General features: G+C 47.1%; 2 protein-coding genes across 3 annotated transcripts in view; one reads left to right on the top strand and one right to left on the bottom strand.

Annotated features, from left to right (window-relative positions):
- Nucleotides 1–16,511, top strand: part of LOC122543176 (bone morphogenetic protein 1-like) — a 132,784-nt gene extending 116,273 nt beyond the window's left edge. Inside the window, exons 13-21 of the mRNA XM_043681598.1 lie at nt 65–260; nt 2,398–2,523; nt 3,441–3,601; nt 5,836–6,016; nt 9,956–10,081; nt 10,973–11,100; nt 11,898–12,111; nt 13,356–13,606; nt 15,172–16,511. Coding sequence (XP_043537533.1) covers nt 65–260; nt 2,398–2,523; nt 3,441–3,601; nt 5,836–6,016; nt 9,956–10,081; nt 10,973–11,100; nt 11,898–12,111; nt 13,356–13,606; nt 15,172–15,306 — 1,518 coding nt within the window. The 3' untranslated portion in view covers nt 15,307–16,511. The remainder of the gene's footprint in view (nt 1–64; nt 261–2,397; nt 2,524–3,440; nt 3,602–5,835; nt 6,017–9,955; nt 10,082–10,972; nt 11,101–11,897; nt 12,112–13,355; nt 13,607–15,171) is intronic.
- A 6,977-nt stretch (nt 16,512–23,488) lies between these two features.
- Nucleotides 23,489–26,198, bottom strand: part of LOC122543175 (phytanoyl-CoA hydroxylase-interacting protein-like) — a 52,451-nt gene continuing 49,741 nt past the window's right edge. The window contains exons 4-5 of one of the 2 annotated variants that reach the window (XM_043681597.1): nt 25,460–25,577; nt 23,489–24,053 (exon numbers count right to left, since the gene is read on the bottom strand). In XM_043681597.1, the coding sequence (XP_043537532.1) occupies nt 23,516–24,053; nt 25,460–25,577 (656 nt within the window). In that variant the 3' untranslated portion in view covers nt 23,489–23,515. The remainder of the gene's footprint in view (nt 24,054–25,459; nt 25,578–26,198) is intronic. The other variant, XM_043681596.1, reaches the window with a different exon arrangement.

The following is a 26,198-nucleotide window of genomic DNA, read 5'->3' as shown; positions in this document are numbered from 1 at the left end:
CGCGTACACCAGTTCTGCTGAAGCTTCACTCGCAAACTCTGGAGCTGTTTTACTCCCCATGCAGATTGAGAGACACGATAGCTGTGCATACGACTACCTCGAGGTCCGTGATGGAAGCACTGATGACAGCCCCCTGATTGGCCGTTACTGTGGCTACGACAAGCCTGATGATATCAAGTCGAGCTCCAACAAATTGTGGATGAAATTTGTGTCGGATGGGTCCATTAACAAAGCAGGCTTCTCCGCAAACTTCTTCAAAGGTGGGTACATAGACCGATTCCACTTTCACTCATTACAAAATACTCGTTAGAGAAAACATGTAAGCTTCTCGGGCCTACCTTTCATAGCCCTAAAACAATTTGGAATTGTCCTCCCTATTTGTACTTAAGCAGCATCAATCAGCGTTCTGTTGGCAAGCCTTATAAGCTTAGCATTTGCAGTGGAGAGCATTTGAGTTAAGGTTCAACTGAGCAGATGATGAGATCATGGAGAAAATAGGAAGAAATAGCTTGCATTTCAAAGGGGACAGTTATGCTGGGACAATCCCAGCATGGTACAACCTCGGGTGGTAATAGACAGAATCAATAGGGAAATGCAGTGGATTGAGTTTATATGGACGTCAATCACATTTTTATTAAGGTACCACACACAAGATTATTTGAGCATTATCAAAAGTTACGAATGGCGCCAGTTGTAACACTGATGACAAGGGCAGGAAGGCTTTTAAATGTGCAGACTGGGAAGTTGAGCAGCAAGTCAGCTTTAGGTAAGAGAAGACAAAGCACAGTCTACACCATAGAAAATAAAGAGAGAAAAAGGCAAAACATTCTGATGCAAACAAAATCATGGGGTTTATTTTGAGGTGCACAGGCTTCAATAGGAATGGTACAAATATGCGTAAGTCAGGCTGCACGTGAATTACTTTGCAATTCTTGCCTCATAGATTTCCTCCAGTGTGGAAACGGCCATTCGGCCCAACAAGTCCACACCAATCCTCCAAAAAGACCCATTCCCCCACCCTATATTTACCCCAGACTAATGCACCTAACCTACACATACCGGAATACTATGGGCAATTTAGCATAGCCAATCCACCTGAACTGCGCATCTTTGGACTGTGGACAGAAACTCATGCAGACGTGGGGAGAATGTGCAAACTCCACACAGACAGTCACCTGAGGCTTGAATTGAACCCAGGTCCCTGACACTGTGAGACAGCAGTGCTAACCACTGAGCCCCTGTGGCTTCTTTCTACCTAAAGAGAAGCACTGGAGGTAATGCAGAAATCGCAAAAGGAAGTTGATAAGCTGGGAGAAGGGATTTGGTAGAATCAGCCTAACTACTGTGGAAGAACAGAGATAGATAAGCAGCTATTTGAATGATTGAAAAATCATGGCAGCAGGTGCCGAATTGTGGTGATGATACAAATAAAATAAGTAATCATAATTAGAGACAACAATAGACGCAACATTATAGACATAACAATAGGTATAATTACAGACATAGTTATAGGCAATCATTAAAATAAAAATTAAGTACAACATATTTAAAGGGTTGCAGAGTTATGAACATTGAAGTGTACAAATAATTATAGAGTGTTGCAAAATTTAGGTCTCCTTAGTTTACAGAACAAAAAATAAAGATCTGCCACACCCTGCATTTTGTATTAAAGTCCACAGAACATATCAAGGATTATGAAAGGAAACTTCACAGAACTTTAAAGGCAGTACCTCAGGTGACGAAACATGCCGGTAGGAAGGAATAAAAAGGCGAATATCACCCCAAATTTCTGTTTGAAAGCGTGATTCAGGAACGGAGTAAAACCAACTCTGGCCACCCCCAGGAACAAGCTGTTCCCGTTCTCTGTGTCATTCGGGTGCAAATCGTTGACTCACCTTAGATTAGGGAGCCTTCCATGGAAAACAGGGAGTGGATAGAACTTGCCAGGGAAGGATAATCAGCCTTTCAAAGCATTCAGCATCATCAGGGAGATTGCTTGCATTTGGTGGGAAAGTGACCATTGAAATATACCGTTGACCTCTGGCTCAACTGGGTGCACTCTTCCTGCAATATATACATGTCGGGGATGTGGAATCATCAGTGTTCCTAGCAAAGCCACATGTCACTGGTATCACCCAAGCCAGGGAGTTGGTTTGCCTGCCTGAGATAGCATTGCTGCCTTCTATTAGTAAGTAGGGTAAAGAAGACTGAAACACCAGCTCTCAGCAGTGGAAATGGAAAGAGGGGCTCCTATTTTGGATTTTCCTCTCTATCTGGGTAGTTGCCCTTCTTACCCTTCAGTGAAAAGCAAAATGATCCATTCTTCTCTACGTGTAGTTACAGGGGGTTTCTGCACAGACACAACTGGTGCTGATCTCTTTGCTGTCTTTATTCTAGAGGTGGACGAGTGCTCCCGGCCTGACAATGGTGGGTGTGAGCAACGCTGTGTTAACACACTGGGCAGTTACAAGTGTGCCTGTGATCCTGGCTACGAGCTGGCAAACGACAAGAGAAGCTGTGAAGGTGAGAAAGAGAGGGATTTTGTTTCCACTCTTTTTGGGGATGAGTTAAGAGTGCACTGTGTTGCTGTCTGTTTGGAGATGCATGTAAACCATATTTCCTTCCCTAATGGGAACCAGTGAATCCATTTGTTTTTATAGGGCAATCCAGTAGTTTTGCCATCATTATTAATGAGTCTCGGGTTTTATTCCTGATTGGTTTGTTGAATTTGAATGCCCCAAGCTTTAAGGTGGGATTTGAACCTGGCCTCCAAAACATCCAGGTCTCTGGATTAGTAGTCCTTCAATAATCCCAATATTCTTCCAACCCCCATTATGCGGTGCAAATCAAAGAGAGAACTTTGAAAGGAGAGAGGAGAGTGAATGCCTTTTCTGATGGATGTGGGAGAGAAGCTGAGGCCAAAGACAGCCATCATCCTAGAATTGAGATGCTCCTTGCTGGAATGTGCCAGCCCCAGTGCTTTAAGTGCTCTGATGCCAGGTTCAATGTTACCATTGAGTGTTGAAGGTGCGGCTAGTGGTTGGGAGAGTCATGTCCCATCCTCCGATGCCACAGAAGCACAGCAGAAAAACTTGTTGGCCAGCTGCGAGCAACATGGTGCACTGCCCTGAAGCCAGTGTGTCTGAGTGTGCCAGTGAATGTAAATTAAATGCTTGGTGTGGGCGATAGTGGGCGAGAGTTTGGTACTAAATTACTTGGGAACAGGGTGACTGAGCCTCGAGATGGAGATATAAGGAATAAACAAACAAGGAGGAGTTTAAAAAAAACTCAGTTACTGCAGAGTGTTTAGTGCCAGACCTCCCTCTGGTATGTAGTAATTGGGCTGTATTTGCCCAGCTGGAAGATGTTCTCTTTTGGAAACAGAATTCCTGCTGCAAATTCTGCTTTTTACTGGAGTAATGGTGTTTTATTAATTGCAGCCGCGTGTGGTGGTTTCCTGACAAAGCTAAATGGCTCCATAACCAGCCCAGGGTGGCCCAAGGAATACCCACCCAACAAGAACTGTGTCTGGCAAGTCGTGGCACCGACCCAGTATCGCATCTCCCTCCAGTTTGAGTTCTTTGAGATCGAAGGCAATGATGTGAGTATTTACTCAGAGCAAAGGCCAGTGCGAGATGAGCCAAAGACCTGCGTTTGGGTAGTGATTTGCACATATCTCAACGGGCTGTGGGAATGAAGTGTGGTCACTGGCGAAGTGGGACAAGCAGCGACCAATGACCAGATTAATCCGTTTTTGTTTGTTATATTGCCTGTGGAATAAATATAGGTCATAACTTGGGGAGATATCCCCTGCTCTTGTTGGAGAATGCTGCAAAGCAGTACATTTCTGAGTAAGCACATAAGGGCCCTTGGTTTAACACCTCGTCTTCTGGCCTGTTTGACCAGTGTCACTATCTCAGTATGGGAGTGGCAGCCTGGATTTTGATGCTGGGGCATGTACCCACAATCTTGCACCTCTGTTGTGTGAGTGCAACCCCTGCTGAGTCACGGCTGGCTGTACCATCAGCAATGGCTGCTGGCTTATTGGAGTCAAGGCACCCACCCGAAGCACTACACAGCTGAACAGAGACCCCAAGAGTACAAGAAATCAATGGAAGATAAAAGGTTCAATTGCTGATGATTAGAGGACAGCAAATTGTCACACACCTCCTGAGGACAACAGAGTTGCCCATTCCGTCTCAACCTGCACTGGCACAGTGCATTGAACAAGGTGAGAACTCAGAGAAGGAAGGGAAGGATATATAACCCTGACAGGTGGATGGCCTTAGCCCTTGGAAATGTTGCGAAGCAGTGAATCACACCTTCGATGACCAGGGGAGTGTAGCATGCATCGGTCATCATACTCTGTTCTCAGCACTGTTCTCGGTCTTCACTCCAGACTTCATCCCCTAGCTACTGACTCCGTTCATCTCCCCAGCAACTGTTGAGATTAAACCATCTGTACCTTTAGCCCTAAGGTCAGTTCCTGATTCATGCTTGTGCCATCAGGAAGACTGTCTGTTTCAAGAACTTTGGTCCATTTTCTGCTCGTCTGCATCCGAAACCCTCATTCACACCTTTATTACTTCTCCACTTTGACTGTTCCACTGCATTCCTAACTGGTCTTGCACATTCTACCCTCCGTAAACTTGACCTTATCCAAATCTCCGTGTTTTGTGTCTCAACTCAAATTGTACCTGGGTTCAATTCCACCCCCGAGCGACTGTCTGTGTGGAGTTTGCACATTCTCCCCATGTCTCCGTGCATTTCCTCTGGGCGCTTCAGTTGTCTCCCACAATCCAAAGATGTGCAGGTTAGGTGGATTGGCCATGCTAAATTGCCCATAGTGTACAGGGATGTGTAGGTTAGGTGTGCATTAGTCGGAGGTAAATGTAGAGTAATAGGGTAGGAGAATGGGTCTGAGTAGGCTACTGTTCAGAGGGTCGGTGTTGACTTGTTGGGCCGAAGGGCCTGTTTCCACACTAGGGATTCAACGAATTCTGTTCCCCCTATTCTTCCTGTACTCACTGACCTACACTGGCTTTCCGTCAAGTAATGTCTTGATTTTGAATTCCCTTCCTTGTTATCAAATCCTCCATCATGGCCACAGGCCCTCTCTATCTGTGGAATCTCCTCAGGCCCCAGAAACCTTCAAGATCTCTGCACACCTCTAATTCTGGCCTCTTGAGCAACCCCTGATTTTAATCACTCCACCATTGGTGGCCACATCGTCAACTGCCTGGGACCCTGAGCTCTGGAATTCCCTCCCTCAAGTTCTCCATCTCTCTATTTCACTACTCTCGAAAGACAATCCTGAATATCTACATCCTTCAGCAAATTTTTGATCACCGCTCAATGTCATATTTAGTGGTGTTTCGATGAAGTGCTTTGGGAGTTTTGAACTTGCTTCAGTTTATAAAGATGCATGAGGCACCAAGCTCTGTGGGGAGAGACTGCTTCCTTCCCTCTCCATGTCAGAATTCAGTCAGGACAGGGTGTGGCTTACACTGGCACTGTTGTATTACTATGTGTTAGATACTGTACCATGCTATATTGTGTCCTTTTAGGTCAATGATTGGTATCCCTACAGTAAAATTAAGCTGGATTGGAATCTGTTGTGCTTGGTGACTTGCTCCAATTTGATCTGGTCTGTTGATATTGTATCATAATGAAAGGTTCTGACCTGAAACATCGACTCCCCTCCTCCTCTAATGCTGCTTGACCTGCTGTGTTTTTATCTAGCTGCACACCTTATCCATCCTGATATTGTATTCTACCTATTGATGTGGTAAGTGATGTATCAATCTGATTGGTCTGTGATCCGTTTCTTTCCAGGTTTGTAAATATGATTATGTCGAAGTCCGCAGTGGCCTCTCCGCCGACGCCAAGCTTCATGGCAAATTCTGCGGAGCAGAGAAGCCGGAGGTGATCACATCCCAGTACAACAATATGAGGATAGAGTTTAAATCAGACAACACAGTCTCCAAGAAAGGTTTCAAGGCCCATTTCTTCTCTGGTACGTGAGCTGTATCCTTACAGGGTGCAAGGAGAGAGAGATCTCGGACGGTTGCAGGGCTGGAGGAGGCTACAGAGATCTCAGAGAGGTGTAGGGTGGAAGAGATTATAGAGATTTTGGAAGGGTGCAGGGCTGGAGGAGGAACAGATATCTCGGAAGGGTGTAGGGTGGAGGAAGTTGCAGGGATCTCGGAGTGGTGTAGGGTGGAGGAAGTTGCAGGGATCTCGGAGTAGTGTAGGGTGGAGGAGATTATGGAGATCTTAGAGAGGTGCACGCCTGGAGGAGGTCACAGATCTCAGTGGGGTGCAGAGCTGATCACAGAGATCTCGGGAGGGAGGGTGCAGGGCTGGAGGGGGTCACAGAGATCTCAGAGGGGTAAAGGGCTGGAGGAGGTCACAGAGATCTCAGGGGGTGTGCAGGGCTGGAGGAGGTCACAGAGATCTCAGGAGGTGTGTAGGGCTGGAGGAGGTCACAGAGATCTCGGGAGGGAGGGTGCAGGGCTGGAGGAGGTCACAGAGATCTCAGAGGGGTAAAGGGCTGGAGGAGGTCACAGAGATCTCAGGGGGTGTGTAGGGCTGGAGGAGGTCACAGAGATCTCGGGGGGGGGTGCAGAGCTGGAGGAGGTCACAGAGATCTCAGGAGGTGTGTAGGGCTGGAGGAGGTCACAGAGATCTCAGAGGGGTAAATGGCTGGAGGAGGTCACAGATCTCAGGGGGTCTGCAGGGCTGGAGGAGGCCACAGAGATCTCAGGGGGTCTGCAGGGCTGGAGGAGTTAACAGAGATCTCAGAGGGGTGCAGGGCTCGAGGAGATAACAGAGATATCAGGGGGGTGCAGGGCTGGAGGAGGTCACAGATCTCAGAGGGGTACAGGGCTGGAGGAGGTCACAAAGATCTTGGAGGGGTGCAGGGCTGGAGGAGGGCACAGAGATCGCAGAGGGGTACAGGGCTAGAGGAGGTCACAGAGATCTCAGAGGGGTACAGGGCTAGAGGAGGTCACAGAGATCTCGGAGGGGTGCAGGGCTGGCGGAGGTCACAGAGATCTCAGAGGGGTGCAGAGCTGGAAGAGGTCACAGAGATCTCAGAGGGGTGCATGCCTGGAGAAGGTCACAGAGATCTCAGAGGGGTGCAGGGCTGGAGGAGGTCACAGCAATCTCGGCGGGGTGCATGCCTGGAGAAGGTCACAGAGATCTCGGAGGGGTGCAGGGCTGGAGGAGGCCATAGAGATCTCGGAGGGGTGCAGGGCTAGAGGATGTAACAGATCTCAGAGGGGTGCAGGACCAAGGCGATAACAGAGATGTTGGGGATGCAGGTTTGCAGGAGGTCATAGAGATCTTGGAGGTTGCAGAACTGGAGGAGTTCATAGATCTCAGAGTGGTGCAGGATGGAGGAGATCACAGAGATCTCGGAGTGGTGCAGGATGGAGGAGATCACAGAGATCTCGGAGTAGCATAGGATAGAGGAGATCACAGAGATCTCGAGTGGCATAGGATGGAGGAGAACAGAGATCTTGGAGTGGCGTAGGGCGGAGGAGGTCACAGATGTCAGAGGGGTGCAGGGTTGCAGGAGGCCATAGAGACCTTGGAGGTTGCAGGACTGGAGGAGTTCACAGATGTTTGAGTGGTGTAGGGTGGAGGAGGTCAGAGATGTCAGAGGATTGAAAGGCTGGAGGAGTTCATAGATCTCAGAGTGGTGTTGAGTGAGGAGGTCACAGAACTGCCAGAAGGGTGTAGGATGGAGAAGGTGATAGAGATGTCAGAGGGGTGTAGGGTGCAGGAGGCAACATAGATCTTGAAGGGATGTAGGACTGGAGGAAGTCACTGGAGGATGTTGCAGACATTGCGGAAGGGTGTCAGGTTAGAGAAGGTGAAGGTTTCCGAGGGGTGTAGAGTGAGAGGATGGCTGGAACCGAGTTAGATCGTCAGCTGATCCCTGACCCGGTGCAGTGCTTTTCCTGTTCTATTTGGCTTGCTCAGTTTGTTCAATAGTTGGCAGAGATATCTTGAGGGGGCATTTGGCTTTTCCGTGACTGTGAAAATGTGCCTTACGCAGTAGCAAGTAGATAAAGAAGTGATGCCCTTAAAGTTTCCCACTTTTCCAAGAGCAGAGCAGAACCAAAGGGGAGAGCACTGCATCAGGCAAGCAAAAGTGATGGAATGAAGGACAGTACTGCCCCCTTTAGGATCCAGACCCAAATGACTCTCACATCAAATTTTGCACACTGTGTAGTTTTGTACCTAACAGCTTGCTCTGTCACTTGCTCATGTAAATTATTCATGTTGCCTGGATCAGAGAGTACAAATGGAGACTGTTCATCCCACTGTGCCTGTGCTGGCTGTTTGGAAGAGTGACAGATCCGATCCTCCTGCCCTTTCTTCAGATCCCTGCAAATTTTCCCTTTTCAGATATCTCGTATTCTCCCTTGGGAAAATCACTGTTTCAGGCAGAGATTTTCACATCACCACAGTTCATTGCTTGTGCCTCATCTTCACTCTGGTTCCTTTACCATTGTGCTGTAATCTGTAACCCCGTGCTGCACCTTCCCTGGGAGTGTTTGATGGGGCAGTGCCATTTCAGAAGCTGTAACCCCTGCCCGTTTACTTCCTCCCTCCTCACTATCCAAAGCCCCAGACACATCTTCCAGGTGAAGCAGTGATTTACCTGCACTTCACTCAATGTAGTCTGTTGTATTCACTGTTCACAGCAATGTGTGGTCTCCTCTGCATTGAAGAGACGAAACAGACTGGGTGACTGCTTTGTGAAACACCTACATTCTGTCTACAAAAATGACCCCAAGCGTCCAGTTACCTGCCACTTCAACACACTACCGTGTTCCCTGGACAGCATTTCTGTTCTGGGCTTTCTGCAATGCTCCAGCAAGGCTCAACGTAAGCTGGAAGAATGGCAGGTCATTTTCTGCTTGGACCCTGCAACCTTCTGGCCTCAGTATCGAGTTTAATAACTTTCAGCCTAAACACCTTCTTCTGTGTTTTTACCCACTCCCACACTCCTGAACTTGTAGTCACAATCAACCAATTTTCACAACTCATGATCCCTATTGTCAGCTTTTCTTATTACCTGGTTCACCATTATACATCCCTTTGTCTGCCAACTGCTGTTCTCTCTTTCTCCACTGATTGCTTACTCATTTCACCCACTTTGAACTGCACAGTGACTTTGTGGTTAGCACAGCTGCCTCACAGTGCCAGGGGCCCAGGTTCAATTCCAGCCTTGGCTGACTATCTGTGTGAAGTTTGCATGTTTTCCCCATGTGTGTGTGTGGGTTTTCACCTGGTGCTCTGGTTTCCTCCCATGGTTCAAAGATGTGCAGCTTAGGTGGATTGGTCATGCTAAATATCCATAGTGTCCAGGGATGTGCAGGCTAGGTTGCTTAACCATGGTAAGTGGAGGGTTATTGGTAGAGTAATTGACTGGGTTTGATTGGAATCGTCTTTGGAGGGTCGTGTGGGCCGAGTGGTCTCTTTCCAACTGTAAGGGTTCTATGATTCTATTCTATGACTCCTCTCTTCAGCATATGTAACATCATTTCCAAGACCATCAATTCTGAAGAAGAGTCACTGGACCCCGAAACATTGACTCTGCTTTCTCTGCACAGATACTGCCAGACCTGCTGAGTTTCTCCAGCAAATTTCTGTTGTTGTGTAGAGAGACCTTAATTCTGTATCTAACCCTGTGCTGGGATTGTTTGACAGGCACACTGTGCAGCCACATGAGAGATCAGGGGCTGGAGTAACTTCACGATAATGTGCCTTGACTGAGGTTTTCTGTTGTCTATGGACAACAAGCAAATTACAGTGAATGAGGATGAACTGGACAGAGGGGCAGAGCTCCTGGAGTGATCATTTGCGGGGACAAAGTTTTAGACTGTGTGTCAAGCTGTGGAGACTGCGTCTTGAGCTTCCCTACCTTTCCTTCCTCCAGACAAGGACGAGTGCTCAAAGGATAATGGCGGCTGCCAGCACGAGTGCGTCAACACTTTTGGGAGTTACACATGTCAGTGCCGCAGCGGCTTCATGCTTCATGAGAACAAGCATGATTGCAAGGAAGGTGAGTGATCTTTGACCTCCAACGCACACATGAGATGAAGCAGGGCCCTGAGAGCTCCAACCTGCCTATCCCAAGGTGGGAGTGTTGCACTGGAAGATGCATGGTACTGCTCCCCCTGGGTGGGCAATATCCCAACAGTTTTAATTCACAGAGTGAGAATTGGCACCACCCGGCTTCTGAATGAAGGGAAGGCTGTGGACAAAATGTTTAAACCTGTGAGTCTTCAGCAAAATTCAGTCAGCAGAGGATAGTTGCAGGGTACGAATGGTTTCTGCCGACTGCAAGGTATGACGACCATGGGATTGCTCATTTGCATTGACCCACACCATTCGCAAAGAGCAGGTATTTTCCAAAGCAGAGTCTCTGCTGCCAGTCACTCTTGTAACAGGCAAGCCTGCAAGCTGGACTGTTCCCCAGTCATTCATTCCGAGGGTGTTGTGTTAATGCGATTAGAAGCAGTTCAGAGGAAATTCACTAGACTGATTCCTGAAACAAAGGGCATGTCATATGAGGAAAGGTTGAGCAGATTGGGGCTGCATTCGAAAGCTATGATACGATTGAAATGTATAAAATTCTGAGGGGGTTTGAGGAGGTATACACTGAGAATATGGTTCCCCTCTTGGGGAAGCCTTGAACTAGAGAGCGCAGTTTCAAAGGGGGTCTTCCATTGAAGATGAAAATGTTCTTTTCTCGGAGGGTTGTCAGTGTTTGGAATTCTGTTTCCCGGAGTGGAGAGGTAGGGTCTTTAGCTAGACTCCAGGCTGTTGACCAGATTCCAGACTGACAAGAGAGTCAAGGGGGCCAGATGGGAATGTGAAGTTAAGACAGAGCAGGTTCAAGGTGACTTCTCCTGTTTCTTGATCTTATGATCTAACTTTCTTGTGACTGCAGCTGGATGTGAACACAAGATCAACAGCGTTTCGGGCACCATCACCAGCCCCAACTGGCCCAATAAGTACACCAGTCGAAAGGAGTGCACCTGGGAGATCACGACCACGCCTGGGCATCGAGTTAAACTGGTAAGGAATACTCCTCATCGAGGTGGTGCACCCAAGATTGGCGTAAAATCACAAACCTATTCACTGTTATCATTATTCAGGGACCATATTGGAACACTGCATAGTCACAAATGGCTTACTATTTTGGTCCAGTTCCATTTTGGAAGCTCTGGAGAGTCACCAGAGGCCTATTTGGCCTATCAAGCCTATGCTGACTGTTTGAAAGGTCTTTCTAATAGTCCCACTTGACAAACTCTTTCCCCACTCTTCTTTTCACTAGTATATCCATTTTCATTTTGAAGGTTATTGTTGAATCTCCTTCCACCCTGCTTTCGGCACTGACTTCCAGAATTGCACAAACTGTAACGTTGAATTATAACAAAGCTCCTCATCTCCCCATTTCTTAATGTCAAATTGTCTTTAATCTCTGCCCCCCCATGTTACCAACCCTCATGCCTTCAGAAACTGCTTGAGAATTGTTGAAAAACAAACAACATGCTGTCACAACTTTTCCTCTTGCATTCATCGATACACAACGCCAAACCTCAAGGAAATGACATTTTATACTGCATGAGAAGATTGTGCTGATTGGTTGGCAGGTCAGTTTCTCTTTGGGTTTGATTCAGCAATACTGAGGTTCTGTCTTATCAAGCGACCAAATGGAAACGCTTTGTCCAGATTTACTTTTATCAAAGTACTTCATCGTTTTCAACATCCCCGTCACTTTCTGTCCTTTGAGAAATTACTTGTCTATGGAGCCTTGAAACTTGGAATTTTCACCCTTGGGCAACATGCAGTTCTTTGCTTTTTTTTTTAAGGCATTCAATGAGTTGGATATTGAACAGCATCAGGAATGTGCATATGATCACTTGGAGCTTTACGATGGCAAAGACTCGAAAGCGAAGGTTATTGGCCGATTCTGCGGCAGTAAGAAGCCAGAGCCCCTCATCTCCACCTTCAACAAGATGTTCATTAAATTCTTCTCTGACAACTCTGTACAGAAAAAAGGCTTTGAAGCTGCTCACACCTCAGGTAAGAAACGTCTGCTATTACCACACGTATCTCTCCAAGTAATTTGAATTGTTGTGATTTGAAGCCAAACCAGTGCGCAGACAATTCTGTTCATTCATTTGAACTGCTTTGGAAAGTGATGGTAAATGCAATTACTGAGGGGCGTTCATACATGCTGTTCACTGTGTCTTTCCTGCTTCACCCATTCAGGTAGGTTGCAGTCTTGAAATTACACATTTAACAATATCCTCCCAGACGAAACATGACAAATCAGTTGAGAAAAGGGGCTTACCTTATCACAAACGTAGCCACAGTGAGAAGGACGTCAGTCAGCAAAGGCTTAATTTCTGGGCACGCATCCAGATTTAAGCAGTGCTGTTGACTTTTCTGCAAGCACTTGTACTGATCCTGCAGCGATTCGGAGCTGTGCAAAGCAGTAAAATACCAGCAACTCCAATGGGATGGCACGGAGTCAGAACTGATGAATCACGAGGAAAACTAAGCTGGGTTCCCAATGCTGGTTGCTATCCATCGACCTTTGGTGAAAGTCTGTAGGTTGGGGGAAGGAGAGGTCTGATTCTACACACACACCAGCCCTGCAATCCAGTAACATTGTTGGCAACCTGCTGCTAACCTAGTGCATGGATAGTCATCTGGTCAAAATACCAGAGGACTGCCACAGCATCATACCCCATCACCAACTGGTTGCAGAGGTAATGTGGGGGAATGGAGCAGATTGGAATAGTGTACAAAGAACTACTCTTATGTATTAAAAACTTGATAGCCTTAAGCAGCAAAGGTACTTAATGACACCAAGCAGAATGATGTGATGTCAGTTTTGTAATGCAGGGAAGGCTGTTCATTTCAATGCATTAAGGTCCCATAGACTTTCTACCCAGGGCTTTCTGCCCTGAAAGGGTCTCAAATGTAAGACGGCACCTCTGACACAGCAGCAGTATGTTGGTCCCAGTCTTATAAATCGCCTTCCATGGACAATGAGCCCTCCCCACTCCCAGCCTCTTGTCAAAGAGGAGAAGTGCAACCCGTTGAGATAAGAACTGTAGATGGAAGGAAGGTGAACACACAACCCTGACTGGGGCATGTAGTCCAAGCGAGGGAGGATCTCGTGCTGGCTAGTGCAAGAAAATATCAAACTATAAATAGTGCAATGGCATTGAGCAAGTGATACAATTGAGAAAGGACTAAACTACCTCAGGAAGCTTCTATCCAGAGATCAGTGTTACACCCCATGTTTTATTCTGCAGAATGTGGGGGCAAGCTGAAGGCCGAAGTGAAAACCAAGGACCTGTACTCTCACGCGCAGTTTGGCGATAACAATTATCCTGGAGGAGCTGATTGCCAGTGGGTGATCCGGGCTGAGGAAGGCTACGGGGTTGAGCTGATATTTCAGACCTTCGAGATCGAGGAGGAGGCAGACTGTGGTTACGATTACATGGAGTTGTTTGATGGCTCAGATGACACTGCTCCAAGGCTGGGCAGGTTCTGTGGCTCAGGGGTAAGAGCTCGCAATGTCCATTTAGCGATTTCCCGATACCTTCTGGTTCAACCCAGTGAAACCACCCCAGTTTAGCATGGACCTGCCAACTGTCCTAATAATGAGAAACTAGGGCCCAGATGCAGCAAGACCTGGGCAACATTCAGACTTGGGCAAATAACTGGCAAGCTATATTTGTGCCACACAAGTGCCAGGCAAGACCACCTCCACTGAGTGGTCCAACCTTGTGATACTGAACAATGTCCCATCGCCAAATCCCCCACCTGTGGGAGGAATGGCGAAACCTTTTTCCTTGCTTCCTCGCATTCTGATGTCAGTCTCAGTGCAGCCCACTTCACATCTTCATTTTCTGTTCCAAGCTGTTCTTCTCAAGTCCCCACCCCTTGCCCCAGCACTTAAAATTCCATACAGCGCCCCTGGGAGGTATATGCATGCAATGGGTGGGAGGTTTGTCTGCGTGTGCCCTTCACTCAACACGTCATCCATTAGTGCATCTCTGAGCAGAGAGCAGGGAAAACCGTATGTTATGCACGTACCCATGTATGTGCATTTGTCCACAAATATTCATTTGCTCATACCACCCACAGCACACCGAAATGTGAGGTAAGGGCATAGGTAAGAGTTCGCAGATACATGTACCAGCATGCACACTCTGAAGCTACCTGATGCATGAGGCAGAGAAAGCTTGCACTTATCCCTGTTTGTGTCGCTGGTGTTTCATGGACACAGGCCTATCCCCAGAGACAGAGCTGGCCTGACTGGGAGGCTCTCCCACTTCAATCACCTGCTGTACATTTATCGGAAAGATTGATAGGTTGATAATTAACCATGGCCATGTTATGAATACAAGCCCAGTGGCCATTAAGTCCTGCAGTGGGCTTCAAACCAAGAGCTTCTGCCTCATAAATGGAGACACTCTGCGCCACAAGATCAATGTTTGCCTGCAAATATCCCACTGCAGCAGCTGGTGGAATTTCAATCCATTTACTACATCCTGAATGGAAAATTAGTTTCGGTAATGTCATTGTTGCAAACACCCATCTGGTTCACTAATGTCCTTGAGGGAAGGAAATCTGCCGTCCTTACCCAGCCTCGCCTCCATGTGACTCCAGACTGACAGCGATGTGGTTGACTCTCAACTGCTGCCTGAAATGGCCCCAGCAAAGCGCTCTGTTCAAAGGCGGTTAGGGACAGGCAGCAAATAGCCCTGACATCCCCATGAAAGAATAAAGGAAACAAATGACCCACATGCTTGAACAGAGTGACGCACACAACCTTTTCAGAGTCAGCTTAATGAGAGCCAGCAGTGACAGTGCAGCAGGCTGGCTCAGCCTCCCAGCCAACTGAGTTTGTGGCCCACATGGAGCAATAAATTGCTGAGACTCCCAACTGGGGTACCAGTGATCTTTACCTGCCTTCCTTTAACTTACCAGGTAGGTTAAAGGAGGAACAATGGACACAGCAGCAACGTTGAGTGAAGAGAACAGTCAGAGTCGGAGGGGTTGTAGGCACATTTACAGATCAGCAGTAGCCCTCTATTGATGGGTCAACATTTTTTGTTGCAGCCTCCTGAGGAAATTTATTCTGCCGGGGATTCGATCATGATTCGCTTCCACACAGACGACACCATCAACAAGAAGGGGTTCCACGCACGTTACACCAGCACCAAGTTCCAAGACACTCTTCACTTGAGGAAATGATCTGAACCCTGGGCGAACTGAGGGACTTGGGAATTTGCAACTTTCTTTTTTGTTAATTGTACTGTAAAATTCTCCCACGAGGAACATAGCCATTTCCAAAATTTCAGCACTTTAAATGAAAAAAAAAACGGCTGAAATGACTCGTTTGTATTATGATATGTGATGCTTCAAGTGCAGCGAATGACTGGGAATCGCCAAGCGACCCAGTATTGCAGTGTTTTCAAACATAAAAAGGACTCAGTGTTGTGAGAGATTCCTTTCGGGAAGATGACCGAAGCTGTGGTATGATCCCCTTTTCACGGACGTACATAGCTTTCTTTCAAACAGCACGAAAGACGGATCAGTGCAGCTGCCCTCTGTACTGGTCCCTGGACTTCTGTGAAACCCCTGTCTCTCTCTCTCTCTCTCTCTCTCTCTGTCTTTCATGCTGACATTCAATGGATGTCATTTGACCGCAACCATGAGCCACAAAGTGGCTTGCCATTGGCCTGCCACACCGAAGGGTACTGGGCTGTCAAGGGAGGTGTCAACCTGTGACCAGGCACTTCCAGGGGTCCTCTGCTGAGCCAGTGCTGTCTAACCTTGTATGTCTCCTGGCCAGAGCCACCGCTGGCAGCAGTCAGCGAGCTGCCTGCTCTTTCTCCATTGGTCAGTAGTGTTTAGCATTGGTGGGGGGAGGGAGGGGAACCTCTACAGTGAAAGGTTGGGGGGAGTAGTGTGGAAAACATTTTCACTGCCTCCTCAATAAAATACAGTAGCATAAAACAATTCCTGAAGCTTGAAGTTTATATTCAGGTGCTGGCCTCCACAAGATTTCACAGACAGGGCTGCGATCTCCTCGATTCAGTCTGTGGGGATTGTGAGGAAAAATATCAGTGAAGCAGCGTTTATTGCAAGAGCTGCAAGTTGATTTACTCAAGTTGCTGATTTTAACAGTTCAACATTGGTTTTGACATTCCTGAGATCACCATGAGCATTACCTTCTACCACGCCGAACCTTGGATGGGGATCGCCTGCCTGAGATCCGTTGGGGCAGTGCATTGGCAGACAGTGGACTGGAAAGCTGCGATTCGGCCTGGTTTGGTGTGGTCAGATGGTGGGGTGGTGAGGTGTAAAGGTGTACCAGGTGATCGTGCCGAGTTTTGTCCGAAAAGCTTTGGAAGTTCATTCTTTAAAGCCCCAATAAAAATAAATGCTGCAGCTTCTTTTTTGCATTTGTCCGCTGCTTTGTCATCTTGTTTTTGCTGTAGACTGGTCTGGGCTTCACAGTGGGCAAGAGGCGATGCCCACTCTGAAGCGTTTGAAGTGTCGTCGCTGTTGTCGTAAGCACAGCAACAAAGTTTGCACACAGCGAGCTCCCACAGAAAGAGTACCAGAATGGTCTTTTTTTTGTAGTGTTGATTGCGAGATGAATATTGACCAGAACACTGGGAAGATAACCCCTGCTGTTGTTTGAAATAATGCCATGACCTCTTTTGTATTTGCCCAAACCCCAGGTGGGGCCATTTTAATGTCCAAATAGCAATGCAGATTGACCAAATGATCAGTTCAGAATATTAACTGCGCAGTGTTCACTTCAGCGTAATCACTGTGCAAGATCCACCGGTCTTAAGGTGCTCCTGTTACGTAGTTGTTTAGCACAGCATGTGACCCTGGGCGTCCCCAGCCGATGTTGTTTCAAAGGTGGAGTGTTTGTTTTTTATTTCTGTCTATTGCAGCACTGTTTTAAATAGAGATGTCAGCAGGGTATATGTTGAAATGTGAACGTGCATTTTACCCAATGGACGTTCTGACAGGGCTGAATGTAGTGCCAAAGGGTGTGACAGCCCCAGGTAAGGTTCCTGTAGCTCCATCCAGTTTTCTATCAAAATTCCAGCTCGTTGCTTGCAAACCCATCTTTGTCTTCTCTGGTCTCCATGAATTTTCCTGGATTGAAGTTTGTGCTAATCCAGGCAGAATTCAGCGCAAATGGAGGGCAGAATCACCTCCTCCTGTGATGTAGACCTTGTGGCTCTTAAAGACCTGACTTAAACCCTCACTTGTCCTCCCCTAGAAATTCCACCGCCAGACTCAGCATCAGCATCATTCACTTGGATTTATAAAAGCACACCCTTATCTGTACAATCCAAAGTGCTCCTGAAAATAGCACTGGGCACCCAGTATACCTTCACTTCCTTAATAGCACCCTTCCACCATCTACCTCTCACTGGCCTTGCCTGCCTTTCGATGGTCACACACTGAATTGCATGACTAGCCACTGTACTAAGTCCCTTACAGTAAGCACACCATCCTCTATTACTTTCCAATAGTGCCCCAATCCAAATCTAAGACTTTGCCACTGATCCCATGGCCTCATGACTTGAAGACCTGACTACGCTGTGGAGCATTGACAAGTGCCTTTACAGGTTGGAGGCAGCATACATACATTGCCTGAGATGCTGGAGCTTTAATCAAGTACAAAACCAAGCCAAAGTGAGCTTTTCGCTGCCAAGTGAACGTTGAGGATTAATCCCTTCAACATTGTGCCCAGAGTTGCCTCATTCTGTACTATCGCAGCACAGTGGCTCAGCTTTGCACTGTAGGTGTAGGCACTTCTCTGAGTTTGAATGGTTGTGCTAAAGTGAAAATTTAATTATGTTTCACTTGAGACTGGCTGACTCCAAATATAGCAGCTGCTGAAATTGAAGGGGGAAGACCAAAGAATGTTTTGGAGCATTTCCACTTTGATAATGTGTCTGAAAGTCTCTGTTGGCCAAAACACGAGTCTTGTTGGGATTTAATTAGATTTGACTCCTAATTAACAATGTTCAGATGTCTCATTGGCTTTTTTAATGAAATGTTTCACTTACAGTTATTTCCCAAAGTAAATCTCCTCAGGTATAAATTCCCAGTCAAATTCATATCACATTGTATAAAAATCACGATATGATTAGGCAGGGTCCACTGAGATTTATGCCACAGACAATTGTTTCTCCCTCTTTGCTCTATTAAAATGTTCCAAAGTTTTGAACACCTCTGTCAGGTAGTCCCTTGCACTTGTTTGTTCTAAGGAGAATGACCCCAGTTTCTCCAGACTGTCCACATAACTGAAGTCTCTGCTTCTTGGTACTACACTTGTAAATCTCCTCCACTGGGTTGGCAAGCAGTGGGAGAAGGCTTGACCTATCAGATCACGAGGCACATTGTCTCATTTGAGGAGGCCTTCTCCTAGCTCCTTCCAGGCCTGTTGACATCCAGAGTTGGCCTGTACCTTCTACTGTTAACATAGTGGCTCTCAGAGTTGACTAGACCGTGCTCTCAACTGGATAGATCCCTCCTGAAGACCGGTATTGAGAACTGAGCACAACATCACAGGCACAGGTGTGGAGGAGTGCAGTTCGATGGAAGGGGTCTGGATGCAAAGAGGTTGAGGTCGGAAGGGGATGTTACAAGTGCGGGGTAGAAGTGAGGAAAATGACCAGCACTTAGACACGGGGCCTTTGCTGAAGCTTTTATTGAATTTAAACTTTGCGTGCAGCACAAGCTTTGCTCTGCTTGGTAATATTAGCTTGCATAGAAACACATAACACAAATTGCAACAGGCAGACAGATTCACCTGAACACAGCATTAAATTTTCTTTTCATGCACAACGGAGCTGGCTAACATGAAAGACTGTTTGAAGCAAAACATTTTGCAGATTTGTGAAAGCTGCCTGTCACTCCTTCGCCTCAATGTGGCGCAGTTACTTTGACACTTAAACACTGAACAGACGTCTCTGCCTTTACTGGACCATCCTGAACTCCCTATGCAGTCTGTGCAAAAAGCAGCTTTAGCTCCATCAGTGTCCTCATGTTTAAGATTTAGCCTCGGGATAGGATGGGATGTGTGATTAGGTTTGTAAAAAGATGCTATGGAATGTGGGTGTTGCTGGCGAGACCAGTATTTGATGCTCGTCCCTAATTGCCCTTTGAGAAGGTGGTGGTGAGCTGCCTTCTTGAACCACTGCAGTCCCTCTGTTGCAGGGTTACCCACACAGTGCTGTTAGGGAGAGAGTTTCAGGATCTTGACTCAATGACAGTGAAGGAACAACGATACATTTCCAAGTCAGGATGGTGTGTAACTTGGAGGGGAATTTGTTTATGGTGCAGTTCCTGTGTGTCTGCTGTCTAGGTAGAAGAAAGTGTGAGTTTGGAAGGTGCTGTCGAAGGAGGGTTGGTGATTTGTTGCATTGTACCTTGCAGAGGGCACACACTGCTGCCAATGAGCTTCGGTAGTGGAGGGATTGAATGTTTGTGAATGTGGTGTCAATCAAGCGGGCTGCTTTGTCCTGGATGATGTTGAACTTCTCAAGTGTTGTTGGTGCGAAACTCATCCAGGCAAGTGGAGAGTACTTTCAAGTGATTGTTGACCCAGGGTTTTAAAACTATTTCAGGAGGGTCTTTGGAATTCAGATTGCCAACTCTGATTGGACATACTGCTTGTCACATGGTTCCTGTTGTCGCAACCCTACCCAATCCAACCCAGCTCCATCTTTGCTCTACCCTCTCAGTGCTGTGCCTTTTCAGTGTCAGTGGATGAGTCTAAGTTTATGTCAAGCAGCCTCACTTCCTCATCACCCATGCTTTTATATGGTTAATAGGTCTAAGTGTTTCAGGTATTCATTTTTGAAAACCACACATTTTTTGAATATCCCAACGTTTCTTTTCCTTCCAGTTTTGTTTATAGGGTGACCTTGAATTTAGCCTTTAATCCCTGGACTTTCTGGGATGGTCCTAGAGCAGAGGTGACCTCTGTTGGGAGCAGATCCTATAATGTCACCTGCTACTTAGGCAAAATGTGTCTCTGGACTTTCTTAACATATTTTTGTGCTTCATGAGATTATTGTCCAACCAGCAACTTTATGCCTTCGCCATGTTGGAGTTAATACTCAAAGCACCACCTTCCACTCTGTCACACTCTTTCCTTGAGTCTCATACCTTCCCTTCGTCATTCCAAAGACTGGAATACCTAGGCTTCATGTCATCCCATCACTGATTCCTGATTTCTCCTCTCACCTGCTGTTTCTCAATGACTGTTACTTTGTGGAGGAGGTCAGTTTTAAAATTCTAATCCTTGTATTTGAATTCCACCCCCTCCCCCTCCCCGCCTTGGCTTCCTTCCTCCACTGTCCCTCCAGCCCCACAACCCTCTGGAATCTCCGTTTCCAGCCTCCCATCATTTCCTTTGGTTCACCATTGGCTGCTGTGCTTTCAGCTGCCTGGGCCTTGAGCTTTGATGTTCTATCCCCTACTCCACTGCACCTCTCTACCTTGCTCCCCTTTTGTAAGATAGCTCTTTGATCGAGATTTTGTTCACCGGTCCTGGTTGTGGAATGCTACAGTGCAAGAGATGACCATTGGATCCATTGTCATATCGCCTCTTCTTAGTCTGCACTCGTCTCTCACAATTCAAGGGTGCTCCTGTGGGGCAATTTACAACTATTGATCAATGAACTATGTGGGCCCAAACCGCACACTGAGGCTTGAACAATTTACATCGAGTGATAACTGGGCCAGCCCTTACATTACAAGGTCCAGCCTTGTAGTTAAACCCAATGCAAGACGTTGCGGGACTCTGAGCGTGGGAATATAATCCCATGAGGAAGAGAGTGCAAAGAGGATACGTATGGAATTCAGTCACACCACTGGGCTGAGTGCTTGCTTCCTTCCTGACTCTGGGTTCAGAGAGTGAGCAGAGGCACAGAACAGGGAGGAGATGCTGGAAGTCAGGAAGCAGAAACCGGGCAGTGACTGAGCGGGTGAGGGAGAATGTGTGGACTCACAGCTATCAGGTGTAGGGGTACTGGAGGATATGAGAGTAAATTGTTGGAATGAGGACTGGGGGAGAGATACACACAGACAAGATGCTTATACTTGTGTAGTAGATAATGTGGAGAGTGGGAGATGGTGAACAGCAGAAAATATTTGTATAGCACCTGTCATGACCATTGAACTTTCCAAAACGCTGTTGAACCCATGAAGCAGCTTTTGAAGTGTGGTAACTTTTGTTATGTGGGAAGCACACAGCTCGCTAGCACAAACAGCAATATGATGATGATCAGATAACGAGATCTGTTTCTGCTGCTGGTGGCTAAAGGATAAACATTCGCCAGGACCAAGGATTAATTATTGGCCGGGATACCAGGAAAGGTGCACTTGGGGTTGCAAAGGAAATGTGAGTTGCTAAAGGGTGCACAAGGTCGCAACAGGAGGTTTGATCAGCCCCCACTTTCAATCGAAAAAGGTTGTTCTGGGATGAAGTTCGATGTGCATCCAGTTGTGACCACCAGATGGCAGTGTCTGACTAACCCTGAAAATTAACCACAATCTTCACTGTTGAACTGGAAACCTCAGGTATTAGTCACCCCGTCCTCCCATTCAAATTTGTTCTGTCACAGTACAAGCGATAGAATTCTCTCTGTCACTTCTACAGTTCACTGACTTGGCCTCCTGGGCTATTCCCAGTTTGATACGAGATTGAGGTTGGCCCTTTGACTTTCCAGCTGCTGGTCAATGTGCTCGGTCCACTGGGGTGACCCAGAAGTTGAGTTGCCCTTCCTTTCAGCTCTGGCCAGTGGGTATTTGACGCAAATGATTGCAGAAATCAGGAAGATTTGTTTAATGCACGTAATAATGGCGTGAGAGTCTGCCCTTTGCTGAACGATTTAATTGAGATGATTGAGGGAGTCAATAGAGAGAAACTGGCCTTTGAAGGCAGGACGTGTCAATCTAGAACAAGGGGTAAACCTTTAAAACTAAACCTGCGGCATTGTAGCATTTAATGTCAGGAAGTGTGTCTTGAATACAAAGAGACGCATAAATCTGGGACTTTCTGCTAAAAGTACATTGAGGCTAGGGCTCAGTTGAAAACTTTGAAACCAACGTTGATGGTTATTTGTCAGACAAGATTATTAAAGAGCTCGGAACATAAGCGAATAACTAGAGTTAGGATTCAGACTAGGAATGGGCGAATTGAATGATAGAACAGGTTCAAAGGGCTGAATGGCCTCCTCCAGTTCCTGTGTTCCTCAGAGTGGTCGCATGTTGAGGTGCCCTTTCTGTCAGGTTGCTACATTTTGCTAGCGGGAGGGGCAGTGGAGTGTGAACGGGAATAGGAAAGTTAATCTCCTGATGCACAAACGATGGCGGGGGTGGGGGAATGGGACAGTGTGTGAAGTCAGCTGGGCATTTCACAAATTGTGCATCATTTTTGAATTATTTAGCATACTGCTGTTGTAAAAACATCAGAGGTGTTAATGTTCGAGGGGCTCTTGTTTGAGGGAGGCAGCTGGGTGGAAACAGGAACTCCCATGAAGAACCCTCCAGGACTGCCTGCAATGGAGAGTTGACAGGGAGATGGGCAGAGATTTTCCCACTGGGACTAACTGGTGTTGGGAGATGTTTCAGATCCAGCCCTGGGCCTGTACAACTCCCGGTAAATAATCGAATCTCTCTGATCTTCCGTACATAAATCAACGGAAAACCAGGGGACAAGCTGTGCGTTTCGATCAAATGGGTTGAGGTTTGTCTTCACTACATTGTGCTTATCACATTGAAAGTGGCAACGCCTGGGATGTTTGATCAAATCACTTTAAAAGTTCGCGAGAAGAACAGGATGTTGCAGAGAGAGGGGAGTTGTGGGGGGCACATTCAGTAGTGGGATACATTGTGCTATCATTGTGCTCAAGTGAATGGGCTGACCACCCTGTGCCAATGCCAGGGCACCTCAAGTGTTCTGTGCTGCGTAGTTGCTGTAAGACTGGGTATCCAAATATACAGGACAGAAGTGGGCCCATGTGTTAATGGGAGAATGTCCATGTCTGGTAGATCAGCACTGTCTGGATGTGGAAGCTTCAGTGCCCCTCTCCACTACCTATTTTGTCTCTGGATGATTGTTGGTATGTCTGATCCCCTGTTGTCCCCATGACCGTTTCCCCTATTGGTTATAAGAATTACAGAATATTTTGGGGTGGCAGAGGTAGGGGTGAGGGTGGGGGGGGGGTGAAGACTATTCCAATCGCTGAACATCTCCCTCCTCCCCCCCACGCCCCCCACCCCCGCAAAAAAAGACTGTTTTATTCACAGTGGCTCTGACGCTGGTTTAGCCTCCTCTCCCCTCCCTTTGCCCACATTTACCCCCACCCCTCACCGCCCGCCCTCCCCCTTCCCCCTTCCCCTCCCGTCGCTGACTCTAACGTCCGACGCTGATGTTGCAGGTCTTGCAGCTGGGGTCCTTCTTGGCATTAGCAGTGGAGAGGCTCATAAGCTGGTGGCCGCCGATCTCGCCGAGGGTGCCCAGGGACAGGCTGAGCGGCTGGGTGTAAATCAGTTCCAAGATGAGGTCCTGGGCGTGGTGGAAGACCAGCCGGCCTTCAGGGTCCTGGGTGCAGGTCAGGAAGGGGTTGTTTGCGCTGTCCAGCAGAGGGAGCCGTTCGCGGCAGAACAGGTCGCCGGCAGAACCCTTGGGTGCCAGCACCAGAATGACGTAGTGGTAGGCGGTATACATGCAATAGAGATCAGCAAAGTACAGGTTGGTGCCGGGATTGAAGAGCTTCTCGGCATCCACCCGGAACCGCAGCCGACCATATGGTGAGTCCATCTGCGGCTCGCCGGTGTTGAACTCGGTGTTGCAGCTGAAGAAGACTCCATACAGCGTGCCGTTCACTGGCGAGCCGTGGCTGCCGCTGCTGTCCTTCAGGTAGGGCTGCATGACCCCATTGTGGTGCGTCCTGAAATGAAAGAGACTCCAAGTGAGGTGGCAGCTCCCCTCCCCACCCCACCCTTAACCTTCCCCACCTCGCCACAACAGGAACTTGGAACGGAAATTGGAGAATCACTGAACTGCCCCCATCAAACACTCCACAGGACAGGGACAGCACGGGGTTAGATACAGAGTAAAGCTCTCTCTACACTGTCCCACATCAAACTCTCCCAGGACAGGACAGCACGGGGTTATATACAGAGTAAAGCTCTCTCTACACTGTCCCCATCAAACACTCCCAGGACAGGGACAGCACAGGGATAGATACAGAGTAAAGCTCTGTCTACACTGTCCCCCATCAAACACTCTCAGGACAGGGACAGCTCGGGGTTTGATACAGACTAAAGCTCTCTCTACACTGTCCCCCATCAAACACTGTCAAGACAGGGACAGCATAGGGTTAGATAAAGGATAACGACTTATTACTGGGCATTCTGCCCACATGAAGGCAGCAGAAATTTTGGGATCTTAATTGATGGGTTGAGTGCTACAACAACATTAACCTCCTTTTAAATGGTGTCTTCAACATAATAAATTAAATGAAAATTGACACTGAATAAATTGGGAGATTCTGTGAATTAGGATATTTAATCAGTTGACAAAATATCTCTTTGCAGGGTTTTATGTCATGTTTAGTTTGATCATGTTGCTGTGAGGCAGGAACATGATCAAACTAAATTTGTCATTGTGTCACATGAAGAGAATGGGGTTTAGATGTTTGACAGCTTGTTAAAAAGGTCATCATTTAAATGATGAAAGAGAGGCAGAGTGATGGGAAAGGTATAGAGTGGGAATTCTAGAGCTTCAGTCCGAGAAGTGATTCAAATGAGGGAGGGTGAAGAGGCTGAAGGTGGAGGAGTGAAGAGATCGAGGAGGGTGGTGGGGCTGAGAAGGGGATTCCACAGCTGGGAAGGGAGAAGAAAACAATGATGAGCATTTTACTTTGGGCTGTACGTGTCTGGGAAGCAGGGGCCCAGGATATGAGAGAGGTCCTTCGGACCCCATTAACCAGGGACTGGAGTCCCAAAGGGCCCACTATGGCCAGGTACAGGTGGGGCTGCTGTGCTTCAGTCAGGAGCAGCTCACGATTTCTATTCCTGACCCTGCAGACCCTGCAAGGAGCCTGTGTAAATCACCAACCACAGGACTGATAGATGAATGGGACTTGATGCAAGTTGGGACAGGAACGGCAGAGTTTTATATGATTGTGTCAGTCACAAGTCCTGCCAGGAGAGTATTGAAACATTCCAGCTACCGCTGGCACGGAGGAGGATTTCTGCAGCAGATGGACACGGGCAGGCAAAATTACAGAGATGGTGACAGCAGGGCTGCGTTGGGAGGTGTGAGTCCAATAGACATAGGGAGGAAACATACCTTATGTATTCAAAATATTCCTCGTGATGGTTCCGATAGAAGACTGAGAATCTCAGCATCCGTCCCGCAATTGCTTCCGCCTTCTCCAACAATTGTTTCAAATGGGCAGTAGAATAATCTGGGAAATATATTCACAGGACATGAGCTGGATCGTGCAATGCCGTTTACAGGTTATCTCTCTGACTATGTCAGTACTGTATTCTCAGGATATCTCTGCAAAGTTATCTGCAGAATATATTCCAGAGTGTTCACATTCACCCGCTGTCTCTTTGAGACAGTTGATGTTTCTAGAATATCTTTGGCACAGGATTAATATTTGCAATATGTCTCTGGGACTGTGGTAATATTTATAGATGATCATTGTTAGTATTCATAGTATTTCAGGGGGAGTATTAATATTTACAGAATATCACCATTATTTTTCAAAGACATTTCAGGGGAAAGTCAATGTTTACAAGATATAATTCAGTACTAATATTCACAGGGTATTTCAGAAGCTGTGTTAATATTTACAGAATAGAACTCAGTATTAATATTTATCATAAAGTAATACAGCAAAGAAGCAGGTCCTTCAGCCCGCCATGTCTGTGCTGACCAACTAACACCAAATTATGCTCATCCCATTTACCTGCATTGTCCAAAGCCTACGAGGCCTTAGTATTTTAAGTGCTCATTCTGAAATGCTGCAAAAGTGCCTGCCACCTCCACCTTCTCAGGTCCTGCATTTCATATTTCTACC

The sequence above is a fragment of the Chiloscyllium plagiosum genome, chromosome 42 (assembly GCF_004010195.1).
Source record: "Chiloscyllium plagiosum isolate BGI_BamShark_2017 chromosome 42, ASM401019v2, whole genome shotgun sequence".
In the NCBI taxonomy this organism is placed as follows: Eukaryota; Metazoa; Chordata; class Chondrichthyes; order Orectolobiformes; family Hemiscylliidae; genus Chiloscyllium; species Chiloscyllium plagiosum.
The sequence above is the reverse complement of the archived record's forward strand: the minus strand, read 5'-3'. Positions and strand labels throughout refer to the sequence as shown.